Source organism: Xyrauchen texanus, chromosome 7 (assembly GCF_025860055.1).
Source record: "Xyrauchen texanus isolate HMW12.3.18 chromosome 7, RBS_HiC_50CHRs, whole genome shotgun sequence".
In the NCBI taxonomy this organism is placed as follows: Eukaryota; Metazoa; Chordata; class Actinopteri; order Cypriniformes; family Catostomidae; genus Xyrauchen; species Xyrauchen texanus.
The window spans coordinates 5,979,164-5,992,764 of record NC_068282.1 but is presented as its reverse complement, the minus strand read 5'-3'; the positions used below and the strand labels follow the sequence as shown (position 1 = coordinate 5,992,764).

At 34.9% G+C, this 13,601-nt stretch overlaps 2 protein-coding genes and 1 long non-coding RNA gene across 3 annotated transcripts in view; 1 reads left to right on the top strand and 2 right to left on the bottom strand.

Moving 5' to 3' along the window:
* Window positions 1-2,408, bottom strand: LOC127646152 (uncharacterized). The gene is made up of 2 exons (XR_007970893.1): window positions 2,065-2,408; window positions 1-1,331 (listed from the first exon to the last, which is right to left on the bottom strand). It is a non-coding gene; the product is annotated as an uncharacterized LOC127646152 (long non-coding RNA).
* Window positions 2,409-3,236: 828 nt separating this feature from the next.
* LOC127646545 (eukaryotic translation initiation factor 6-like) lies at window positions 3,237-8,018 on the top strand. Its single transcript, XM_052130299.1, has 7 exons — window positions 3,237-3,309; window positions 3,962-4,094; window positions 4,902-4,987; window positions 5,199-5,374; window positions 5,544-5,720; window positions 7,326-7,507; window positions 7,634-8,018. The coding sequence occupies exons 2-7, from the start codon at window positions 3,988-3,990 to the stop codon at window positions 7,641-7,643; spliced, it is 738 nt and encodes a 245-aa protein (XP_051986259.1). The 5' UTR covers window positions 3,237-3,309; window positions 3,962-3,987; the 3' UTR covers window positions 7,644-8,018.
* The window catches only part of LOC127646536 (uncharacterized), a 74,882-nt gene continuing 69,297 nt past the window's right edge, over window positions 8,017-13,601 (bottom strand). Inside the window, exons 73-76 of the mRNA XM_052130289.1 lie at window positions 11,147-11,278; window positions 10,654-10,762; window positions 10,224-10,273; window positions 8,017-9,517 (exon numbers count right to left, since the gene is read on the bottom strand). Coding sequence (XP_051986249.1) covers window positions 9,490-9,517; window positions 10,224-10,273; window positions 10,654-10,762; window positions 11,147-11,278 — 319 coding nt within the window. The 3' untranslated portion in view covers window positions 8,017-9,489. The remainder of the gene's footprint in view (window positions 9,518-10,223; window positions 10,274-10,653; window positions 10,763-11,146; window positions 11,279-13,601) is intronic.

Genomic DNA, 13,601 nt, shown 5'->3' with positions numbered 1-13,601 from the left:
TAACTTGCCTCTTTTTTTAATGGGTATGATTGTGGCTTTGGACAACAGTCACTTTTAACCTGAGCTGCTGTTGCCTTTTGTTTTTTAATGGTACTTTTATGAGACTAACAATAGGACAAACATATCAGAGGTAGTCAAGGAACCCACTGTATTTATGCTTTTGATTACAGAAGGTTCATTTTAATGGAGATTTTATCCGAGATAGCTTTAAACATTTTTGTTGAGTAATATTTCTTGACTGACCACAGGGGAATTTAAACTGTATTGGTGTATATAATTGTTTTTATTCCCCTTTGACAGAATTTAAACCAACCAATTCTGATTCTGACTGTAAAATGTTGATATTTTCTAATGATTTACAGGTCAAATGTTGCTGTCTGCTCAGCTTTTGTCCAGCTTTTAACGGCCATGTAAATACAGACTTTATTTACTTCAGAAACGTATTAAAGTTCAACCTTTTGTATTTTTCTTTCACTCTAACAGTAGCCTATGATTTCACATTGTCATGCATAATGTTATCATTCTTAAGAATGAGAGTGATTTTAAATTGACGAATATTAGATATAATTTAAGTTTTATATGTTAAATTCTGTTTTTAATTCTATAAACAATTAGTCATTTTATTTTTGGCTTTGAGCATACAGTTTTACACTGTGTAATCTAATATCGCCATGTTTAAAGAAATGTCAATAAAATAAAATTACAGAAATATCACGTGTCTAATAATTACTGGATGGATGTTTACGATATAATATGACGATTATGTCCATAATACTTGTGCATACATATTTCACTTGTGCAAATAGTATAGGTGAATATCAACTACAGTATGTAACAATGTTTGTGTCTGATATCATGCAGTCAATAGATAAGTGCACAGCTGTTGGGTAGAACCGATTGTGTTAGAGTCACCATATGTTTTACATTACATGAAATGCAAACCTAAGCAAAACACATTGAACAATGTATTACTGATAAATTACACAAAACTCATTTAAACAACATTACATCTTAGCCAGCAACATCTTGTCTTATGTTGTCCCATGCTGATTATAGCACAAATTCACCAGGCACCGAGGTTCTTTCATGGTGCATCAGCTCAGATCTCTAGTACCAGTTTGTGCATGAGATCATAAAACTCATGTCGTCTACTTTTCTGGTGCCCATTCTGCATTGGGGCAGTTCAGTCTCTGAATGCAGAGGGTCTCCAGGGTCAGGACCAGTGTCATTGTTGACACTGGATGAAGATACCTCACCTTGGGATGGAAGATTGTCTTGATTCCTCTGTCGCTGGTCAGCGGCTGAATTGGTACTGTTCTCCAAACCCATTTCTTTAATAAAGTACAATAGACTTTGTTTAGAGTTGTATTCCCACTGTGGAAAATCGGTTTAAGTCATTTAACATTCAGTTACAAAAAGATTTTTATTTTGTTAATGAATTAGAAGTGGTCTAAATAACATGGGTTTAATTGTTTTATACAGGATCAACCCTTTCAAAACAAAGTACAGTAACAGTATCACATGGTAATACCATGGTACTATGATATATACGATGGTCCTGAATGAATACCACATCAATGTACCATGGTTTTTACATGGCAATCCAAGGTACATTGGAATTTAATATGGTACTATCGTGGTAGATCTAAATAAACACATATTTATTGGCCAAAAGCTCATAGTATTGCCATAGCACATGTCTAAAACACCATGATATTACCATGGTAAATATTTAAAACACCATCTTATCAAGACGGCATATATATAAAAAATAAAAATGATTAATTTTTAAAAAACGTGATGTTTCCAAAACGCCATGGTACATGTTCAAAACATGTCCAAAAAATGTTTAATAAAATGCATGGTATTACCATGGTACGTGGCCAAAATACCAATGTATTGCTATAGTACATAGTCTAAAAAAACATGGCACTACTATTTTTCGAGGCCAAAAACAAGGTTCAAGACCAAATAATGTCCATGGTTTGTGGCCAAAACACAGTAGTATTGCCATGGTACATGTTCAAAAACTATGGAAGTACTATGGTACTTTTTGGAACTTACATTTTAGTGTCCTTAATTGTTCAGTAAGACGTTAATGATAATATCCAGCAGCTGTCTGTCAGAGCGTTTCGGCTTGACTACAACAGTGCCCTTCTTAAAACTAGCAGGACAGTAATGTGTTGAGACCACTGTTAGACCTTCATACACAGCATGCGCTTATGGAGCATTTGTCACCTTGGCTGGGATAAAAACAGATCAATAATATTGCGTGAACGAGCCGAGGCACAGCAAGACTTTACCCAACGACAGCTCCAGACCCCGGAGTCTTGCGTTTTCACAGCTCCGATCAGCTCGTATTATGTTTCCAGGCAGAAAACGCAGGGTGGACGTCTGCGGGTCACGAGCGCGCGCTGCAGCAGTGACGTGTCGCAGATGACCGGCTAATGGAAGTGTCCACAAACACGACGTCACGATAAAACTAAACCGTGATTGGCTCACAAATCCACTGAGCCAGGAGAGGTGTGTCCGGTTGCTATGCAGGTTTGCAGTTGAAAAGCATGCTTACAGTAGACTCCAGTCATATAAGCAATTTGGACAACAACAATAACTTTTCTAAGCTAAATATGTTTTTAAATAATATATATATATATATTATTTAAAAACATATTTAAAAAAAATAAAAATATATATTTTATGCTAATAAGTGGAATTAGCCAGTACACTATATTTGTGAATTTTACAAAGACATTTATTACCAAAGACATTTGAATATCTTTTTTAATATATTCATGTTATTTATTCTTCATTTGTACTTTTATTTCCTTTGTGTTCTCACCTAACTTTTTTCGTTGTTGTTTATTTACTTAATATTAAATTGATTCACTATCTATCTGTCTGTCTATTTGTCTGTCTGTTGATCTATCGGTCTGTCTTTCTATCTATCTATCTATCTATCTATCTATCTATCTATCTATCTATCTATCTATCTATCTATCTATATGTCTGTCTGTCTGTCTGTCTGTCTGTCTATCGATCTATCTGTCTGTCTAACTGTAATGTTATTTATTAAAACACTGCCTTTATCATAGGCATTTATCAAAAATCATACATTCTTCAAAAAATAAGGATCCGAGAACTTAATAGCTGAGAATCAAAACAAAAACGCAGCATTGTTTCACGCAGGTTACACGTGACCAGCATTGAGTGACGTAGCACGTTTGGTGGTAGCACGCATTGACATCAGCACGCATAGGAAGTGAAGTGAACACGTGGGACACGGATACCAACGCAAGAGAGTGCAAATCGGTAATTATAAGATTATATTATATTTAATCACAATAGCAGTATAGAAAACCGTTAGATTTAGACTTCAATATGATTTTTTTATGTAAATTGCCTTTTTAAGCCACAAAATTGTTAGCAAATATTGCCCGGAGAACTTGTTAACTTCGTGTAGCCGGCTGCTAACGACAGCCACGGCTAATTGAAAGTTATTTATAACGCGTTTAACAATAATGTTGGTTTATATGTTTTATAAAATAATTTTAAATGTTCCTTCGAACTTGTCAAAACCCAGCAGCAGATTTCATTGAAGCTTTAACCCGCCTGTTGTATGACAAAGTAGGTACGGTTCAGATATGTTTCCACATATATCATATATAATCCACAGTAGTAATGTTTCTGTTTTGGCTCAATTTGGCTCGTAACAGAAACACATGGCAGAGAAATACAATGAAACGTATACAAATAAACAGCTGGCAGGAGTGTAGTATTCTATCCTGTTATATACCAATACGTGAATTTCATGTTTTATATCTGGAAACCCCCAAACATAAGTAGACCTGATATTTTTTATGGAGGACATTTGAAGAAGGTATCTAGGTGCCATTTTGTTTATAATAAGACTTTTGGAGTTTAGAGTTTTATGGATCTCAATATGAATTTTGTTTCCCAACAGTTTTGCAAACGTTCAGTAGTAGAAAAATGGCAGTCCGTGCATCATTTGAAAAGAATAATGAAATTGGCTGCTTTGCCAAGCTCACCAACACATACTGCCTGGTTGCAATTGGCGGGTCAGAAAACTTTTACAGGTAAGTCTGAAATTAAATGAGCATATACTCGCATAAATAACTTCTGAATTATTGTCATCTCTTGAAGGGATAGTTCAATCAAAATTTAAATTATCTCTCATCATTTACTCACCCACTTGCCATCCGAGATGTGTATAACTTTCTTTCTTCTGCAGAACACAATGATTTTTAGAAGAATATCTCCGCTCTGTAGGTCCTTACAATGCAAGTGAATGGTGACCAAAACTTTGAAGATCTTTAAAGCACATAAAGGCAGCATAAAATTAATCAATACAACTCCAGTGGTTAAATCCATATCTTCTTAAGCGATATGATAGGTGTGGGTGAGAAACTGATCAATATTTAAATCCTTTTTTACTATAAATCTCCACTCTTTTTTTTTTTGTTTTTGGTGATTGGCATTCTTCATGCGTTCCACCACCTACTGGGAAGTGAGGAGAGTTTTTAGTAAAAATAAATACTTGTTCCTCACCTACAATTATCATATCGCCCCTGAAGATATTGATTTAAACACTTGAGTCGTATGGGTTATTTTCATGCTGCTTTTTAGAGCTTCAAAGTTTTGGTCACCGTTCATTTACATTGTATGGACCTACAGAGCTCAGATATTCATCTAAAAATATTATTTTGTGTTCATCAGAAGAAAGTAAGTCACACCTCTGGGATGGTATGGGGGTGAGAGAGGATTTTAATTTGGGGTCAATTATCCCTTTAAACTCATCACTTCTCTGATTGAGACATTCTAATCCTAATTTTAGTATTTTGCATTTAAGCTAAAATAAATAACCTGTGCTTTTTATATTTCAGTGTCTTTGAAGGTGAACTTTCAGAAACAGTACCGGTTGTTCACGCCTCCATAGCAGGATGTCGAATTATTGGCCGAATGTGTGTGGGTACGACAATATCTAACTCATTTTGAGATACACTATTGTTGACTGCAAGAACGCTTTCCTTTGAAAGATATATTTTTAATGTCTTGCGGGTTCAGATTAGGTCTCGTACTTTATTTAGTGATATGCTCTCATACATAATGCTTAATAGATATTTCATATGTATGAAGGCTGTTTAGGGACACTCACTCTTAATGACGTCTTCATTTCGCAGGAAATCGTCATGGTCTCATGGTGCCCAATAACACAACAGATCAAGAGTTACAGCACATCAGGAACTGCCTGCCAGAGTCAGTGCGCATTCAGAGGGTTGAAGAGCGACTTTCTGCACTGGGAAACGTCATCGCTTGTAATGACTATGTTGCTTTAGTCCATCCTGATCTTGACAGAGTAAGAAGACCCCTCATGGAATACTACGTTAAATCTAACCTCTTCTAAATGTATTCCTCTTTCATAAAAAGTTCATTTGGTGGGCTTTGCCATTTCATTAGCCTATTTCAAGTTTGGATTTATGTTGCAAATCAGTGTTTTCTCATTTTAGTGAATTATTGTTATACAGGAAACTGAAGAAATGTTAGCAGACACTTTAAAGGTAGAAGTGTTCCGGCAGACGATTGCAGAGCAGGTGCTTGTGGGTAGTTACTGTGCCTTCAGTAACCAGGGAGGTCTTGTTCACCCCAAAACATCTATAGAAGATCAGGATGAACTTTCATCACTCCTGCAAGTACCTTTAGTGGTAAGTGACTTAAAAATACTTCTCTAAAGAAGTTTTAAGAAATGAAAAAAATTTTTTCTGAAACTGACTATTTAGCGAGAAACTAATATTAGTTTTCCATTGAGAAAAGATTGGAGCTAAAAAATAAAAATAAATGTGCATGTTATAAACCAGAATGGAGTCAAGTAGTTGAAGGGGTGTTTTTACATTTTGATACATGGACAACATTTTTTTCATTTGGAATAATGTGCACTGATGAATCTTTTACAACATGTCCGGGAACATGCATTAAGGAAATATGGTCATTTTTTATTTTATAAGAGATTTATAATTTATAAGTATTATAAGAGTACCGGGAGGGAATTTTGCTTTTGCTGCAGACAGCACGTGTGAAACCGCATATCAAACTGAGTGAATGGGCACTTAAGAGTATTTGTGAAGATTTTATTCCTTTTGTAGACTTATTAATTTAAACCCAAAAAAATTGCATACTTTCTTAGAAAATGTCTTTAAACGAACGATCGTACAAATGTACTGATGACGTGGACCAGTGGCAGTAAGAATTTTTCCTAAAAGTTCACCAGAGATTATTTAGAAGAGACGGGATACTTCTATTAAAATGAATGGGAGAAATTGGAAAGCCCAACTAAAGAGCTCAACGGATGTAGAAAATAAGTCACGCCTTACAGTTAAAATAGCCAATCACCTTTTAGAAAGCGACATCATCTGTCAATCAACTCTAGAACGCAAGATGGCCTGGGTATCTCGGCGAATATTGACGCTTACTACCACCCCTGGAGTCGCAAGTTCGAATTCAGGGTGTGCTGAGTGACACCAGCCAGGTCTCCTAAGCAACCAAATTGGCCTGGTTGCTAGGGAGGGTAGTCACATAGGGTAACCTCTTCGTGGTTGCAAATAAGCGGTTCTCGCTCTCAATGGGGCATGTGGTAAGTTGTGTGTGGATCGCGTAGAGTAGCATGAGCCTCCACATCCTGGGAGTCTCCGCAGTGTCATGCGCAGCAAGCCACATGATAAGATGCGCGGATTGAGAACCTCAGAAGCAGAGACTTGTCCTCCGCCACCCGGATTGAGGTGAGTAACTGCGCCAAAACGAGGACCTAGCGAGTCGTGGGAATTGGGCATTCCAAAATTGGGGATAAAATAAATAAAACTTTGATGGGTCAAGAAGCTCTGAGTGCCCAATGTTCAAGAGCCAATGACCTTTTAGATAAAAGAACAAATTTTTGTACTTTCTGTACCACAAAAAAAACTGTAGTGAAACTGTAGTATTACAGTAAAACTGTATTTTTTTGTATGGGATGAATTGCAAAACCTATAATATAAGTATTTCAGTTACTAAATTTACTCCCTCTCTAAGGAGCTCCGTAAAATGGCTCAAAATGTCTAAAAAAAAGTCAAATTCATTCCGAAACCCAATGCTTACCACATAAATACAGTTGTTACTACTGTCCATAAAACACATTTATATTTCTTTTATGACAGTTGTGGCTAATACAAAATTACCAAAGATTTACTCTAGAATAACTTTAAATTTATGTGACGGCCACCATTAAAATGTACTGCTGTGAATTGAAACAGTCATAATTTGTGTTGTTCCCTCTCAAGGCTGGAACTGTGAATCGTGGTAGTGAGGTGATTGCTGCAGGAATGGTGGTGAATGACTGGTGTGCGTTCTGTGGACTGGACACCACGAGCACTGAACTGTCCGTCATCGAGAGCGTCTTCAGATTAAGTGAGACACAGCCCAGTGCCATAGCAACTACTATGAGAGATTCGCTCATTGACAGGTAAACACAGTGTTTCCAAATATGATATAATAACTTTTACAGGGATGAATTAATCTCAGACTAAAGCCATTTCTGCTGAGCATTTGTTCAAGGCAGGTTATTAACATTATGTACTCCCTTTTCCAGCCTCACATAAAACTCAAATGGTTCTGAATGGTTTGGAGATTTGCAGGGAAAGACCTGCAGAGGACCTTCAAGTCAAAATGGTTTGAAGCCTGAATTATGTCTCTTTAAAGAGAAAATGCACTCTACTTCATACCAGAAGGAAACGTTGTCATTGTAATATTCATGTATGAAGTGGTTTGCACACTGTCTTTTTGTGAAACTGTTCAGAAGAAAACTTCAGTGTGTCAAATAATGCCCGATTTTAACCAAATCATCAATTACTTCACAGACATGGAAATGTACATTATTTGTATTCTTTCCTTGTGCGTTGCCGTGTATCATCAATAAAGCTGTGCATGGAGTAACTGACATTGCTTTTATAAATAAAAAATCAGATCATTAAACATCCGCAGTAAGGTCTTTTTATTCTTGATTTATGTAGTATGTAACTGGCTATACAACCTTAATTATGAAGCGCTGTGAATATATGGCAGTACATTCAGAAATGTGACATTATGAATATTGCATAGTGCTCTAGAACATGGTGGTTAAACATTGTGTAGAAATCTCAACACACCAGTTAAACAGGGTTTCCACTTTTTTTGACCGAGGAATTTCCTTGAGTTTTCCATAATCTTTCCAGTGATGAGTTTGAAAAAAATCTGTCATCGTTAATGAATCATTCAGACCAAGTTATGAATCAGTTTGGCCGATGCATTGAAAAAAAGAACAATTTGTGCAGTAATCAGTATGGCTTGAGATTAAGTTTAGCTAGTTTTAAGAGTAATATCTAGCCGATTAAATATTTGAGGTATTTTCAAATAGAACGTTTTTATTCACTTTATTTAATTAAATCCAGTGACCCTTTCAGACCTGGGAAACACATTTTATTAATTGATATTTCCAGGTTTTCCATGACTGTGGGAACCCTGTTTAAAGCATGTTGTAATGTAAAACAAAAGTGTAACATGCACACAAAGTGAAATGAAAACAAAATGAATAAATGTTACAAAAGGAATGCAGCACAATACAATGTCTCCACTTAGAACTCGAAGAAACTAAATTTAAAAAGTACAAAATAAAACACTGATAAGGCGTTTTGTGTGTGGTCTAGATCTGTGTAATACAGATCAACTCTTGGCAACACAAAAAAAGTGTTTCTACCCAGTATTACTATTTTAAGGCCTAAAATGTAACATGCCAGCTGGCTTCAATATCATAGTTTCAGATCAACAACAAAAGAAGGTGAATATGTTCGGCGTCACATCGGACTACAGAAGCTACACAAGTTTGATATGTGTGTAGACAGCAGCTGTTTTGACATGCAAGGGGACAACATATACAATTGTTTAAATAAAACATCTTTGCACAATTATTTGCAAAAACGAGTGGTCCATTTTTCCATGTTGTCAACATTTGACTAACTTATCCATAAATCCAGTAGCATTTGGACAATTGAGAATCCCTATCACTCTCACAGTTTAAACAAAACAAAAAAAGAAAGTCATTCCTTTTTATGCGTGAAACTCATTCTAAAACATACTTTTCCATATTAAACAATTGTAAATTGATGAAAACCTTTCCACACACCTGCATAATATTTTTTCTCTGTAAATACATCAGATGCTCTGATACTGATCTATACAGGTATTACCACTTCAGTATATATATACATTTTGATATAATACCGTTCAATGTAAATACTCTTGACATGTCATTATCGCAACAATATGATTCAAAAACCCTCTGTTCTTAAAGATGTATGTGAGGACATATATGATTGTATGATTTGAGGAAAAAAGCATTGGCAGCAATACATGGCAGCGATGTTGACCTGTTGAACTTCAGGAAGAGGTTTAGGATTGGATGCCAAGTGTTCAGTTGTACTCTTCTTTAAGATCAAACCTGACAGAGAAAGTAAATAAGTATTAGAGGATGTTGAATACAAATGGGTTATTGACAATCGCAGTTCCCGCATACAATTACTTGGCCTATCCTCTGTTATGATGAACATGTTAATGTCGTGTAACCAACTTGCAGGTAGACATTGTTTTTATGAAAAAAAAAGAAGAAGAAAAAAATATATATATATATATATATATATATATATATATAAAATTTACAAATATCAGATATTTGGAAATTTTTATTAGAAAAGGCTCAATTTTGTTCAGGTCAAATGTTTGTAACCCTGAGACAACTTCTTGATATTTGTGACTTAAAATTCATGATATTTGAATAAATAAAATACTTTTTGAATAACCTTGAATAACATGTTTTAAAACCTCTTTGAAATTCAAAATCAACGCGTGTGAGATGCAAAGAAAGTATTTTAATACTTTAACTTGACATTAAATCTTTTTTTTATATATATATATATTATAGATTGTTTTTTTAATATATAAAACTAACATGGAGACAAAAATGAAATTATTTCAGACTTGATACATGTTTTTTAACCATATTTGTTTTTACAAGATTTCTCATTTTAATCATTTTGCACAACCAGATATCAGAATGAATCAAACATCAACATATATGATTTATTCTATGTAAAATTGCTGCTTTCGGAAAATATTGGTATGTTTGTATATTGTATTACAGATCTTACCATTCTGTGACTCCAGACAGTAAGTCGACATGCCCGAGGTCTATTTGCACCTACAAGTATACATAAATAAACCAACATTAACTCTACATTAAACACAGAATGATGAATATAATCTATACTTGACAATTAAAATATTATATCATGTTATTTCTTTGCATTATAGCAATCAGAATGTGATTTATTTGCATTAACTGTCATTAAACCTAAAAATGCAGAAAATCCTAATGGTCCTACAAGTTGGCTTTTGTATAAGTAAAATAACATTTCTATTAAAAACAAAAATGGTTTTGTTTTGATTTTTCGGTGAAATATAACCTGGTTTCTACCAAATACAAAGCTTTCTAGGGTCACCCATTCTAACATGTAACAATAATATGAATTTTGTTTAGTGCTATAGAGTTACAGGATATTTTAGTACAGCTGAACTGACCTGGCCAATCACGTCTTTGTCTCGATGCATGAAGGACGACGATGCGTTTTTCACACACACACGGAGCTCTCGTCTCTGCGCCGCCTCCACACTCATATCAAACTCAAACCTACACAAGAACATTACAGTATGACACGTGCACTGAGCCAAGAGCTGTAAAAAAAGACTTCACACCTGAGATAGAATATGCACAAAACTATGAATCTGACGACATACAATCAAAACACAAAACAAATATGACATTTAATTATAGAAAATATATCTGAACTACTCTGTTACACTGATGGTATCAGATGGTAACTGCGATATATACTACGGATTACGGAATGATTACTGTATTCATTTACAAAGGTTTTTATTTACATGATACTCCAAAGAATACCATTGTGTGTCCGAACAAACATAATCGTACAACGATTGTCCTTTGTTGTTTGTGCAGTACAGATTACAATTGTATTAAACCCGTTCTAACTTTAAACACACGTCTTCACACCTTTCATTGTACTCTGGGTTCAGGTTTTTCTTCTTCACACTCGTCTTTCGTTTTGTGACCTTGCTTTTATCTGGCAGCAGAATAAGTGAGATGTAGGTGTCCAAGCCGTCCTTAGATGATGTAACCAGACGCCTAAACACACAAAAACAGCATTCAACAGAGTCCTCACTTCACCTCAAACAGGAGATACTGGAAAAAATACATGATCACTTATCCAGACATTTAAGGAATATTCTAGGTTCAATGCAACTTTAACTCAACCGTGGCATACTGTTGATTGTAAAACATTAAAGGGAAACAAATCTATAGATATATGAATCTATAATATATATAAATAGATATATTTTGTCCATGTCTAATATCCATCCATCCATCCATCCATCGTCAACCGCTTATCCTGTGTACAGGGTCGCGGGGGGCTGGAGCCTATCCCAGCTCCATGTCTAATATATTGTTCAAAAATATATAAACACGGGGCCTGGGTAGCTCAGCGAGTATTGGAGTCACAAGTTCAAATCCAGGGCGTGCTGATTCCAGCCAGGTCTCCCAAGCAACCAAAACTGGCACGGTTGCTAGGGAGGGTAGAGTCACATAGGGTAACCTCCTTGTGGTCGCGATTAGTGGTTCTCGCTCTCACTGGGGCATGTGATAAGTTGTGCGTGGATCGCGGAGAGTAGCATGAACCTCCACATGCTGTGAGTCTCCGCGGTGTCATGCACAGCGAGCCACGTGATAAGATGCACGGATTGACGGTTTCAGAAGCGAAGGCAACTGAGACTTGTCCTCCACCACTCGGATTGAGGTGAGTAACCACACCACCACAAGGATCTACTAAGTAGTGGGAATTGGGCATGCCAAATTGGGAGAAAAGGGAATAAAATAAAATACATAAACGCAATTCACACAAAACAATTAATTGAACACACCTCTCCTATGATGAGCATGTTCTCAATAACCGAGTTCAAAGTCATTTTTATATATTTTTCTGGGGCTTAGAAGTGTCATGTGGTGTAGCCATACAGAGAAAGTCAAAAAATTATTTCAAAGTAAACGAGTATTGCAGAATAATCTATTATTATTATTATTATTATTATTATTTCTTAAAAAAAGAAGCAGTGAAAATATTTTATTTTCATCCACCAAATCAAAGTCAGGTGGTGTAACCAACATGTAGGGAGCAATTTTATTGTCATGTGACAAAAATCATAAAACAGAGAAGACCTCTTTAGACCCTCAAGACTGAGTGTGAAGTTTTAAAAACAAATCAATCTTTTTTCACATCATTAAATATCAATAGTTTGACATTTTTATGAAATGGCACATTCGGTTCAGTTTATTTGGTGTAACCCTGAGAAAACGAATTGATATTCTTGACTTAGAAATTCATGATATTTATAAAAAAATACAATAAAATTGTGTAGACTCACATGTAACTTGACATGTGTTTTATATATATATATATATATATATATATATATAACCAGAATAGGCTTTTAATGATGTTGCCGCCATAATGTGCTGACCGGGCATGTTTCCATATTGTCACATTTTTCTTTGCATGCCATCGTTTCAATTTAGAACACTTGATTTATTTAATAAAAAATAACAAAAATATGCATTGAATTGGGGATAAAAATATGGATGAATATTGCCAATGATGAAACATTTAGTTACAGCAAATCCCCTCAAGGTGTCAGTGATTGTTTTTATACTGTACTGTTATACTGTATAATCCTCTGGAGGAGAAACAAAACTATTGGCAACTATTGGCAAAGATTTTATTGTTAACCAATAGTTCTAAAAAGCAACTATCGGCACCGATTAATCAGTAAAACCGATATATCGGTCTACCTCTGTTCTGATGAACCATTTAAGCTCTGAAGGTGTTTTTAAATATTTCCTGTTTCAATGGCACACCCAAAATTAAAGGCTTTTAAAAAAAACAAAAAAAACAAGGAGGGTCTATTATACAAAGTATTTAATATTATTGTAAAGAAAACGTTTCAATTTTTTTAATGATAGATTATGATACATTCTGAGACTCTCAGAAACTGCTGTAAAAAAAAAAAAGAAATTGAGCCAAGAATTTACTTTTTTTTTTTTAAATAATTTTTCCTTTTTGACATTATATATCTCTGGGTGTAAATAAGGTGGGTCCGAAAAACGTGTTTGTTCCCAATCATGTCACCTGTATCTGAGGAAAAAAAATTGTGTTCATACGACAAAGCAATCAAAAGTTATAACTTTTTTTATATATATATATATATAATTTTTTTTTTTTTTATTTAAAAATGTGCTTACATTTTTACCAAAAGTTACATCACGTCCCCTCTGTGTCCCCAAGAGAGTTTGGATTTAGTGGATGTATAGATATATTTTATTGGATATAAATGAAACTTCGTAGAGGCTGGTGAGTGATACTATTACAACACTCTTATGCTAACTCTTGTAATGT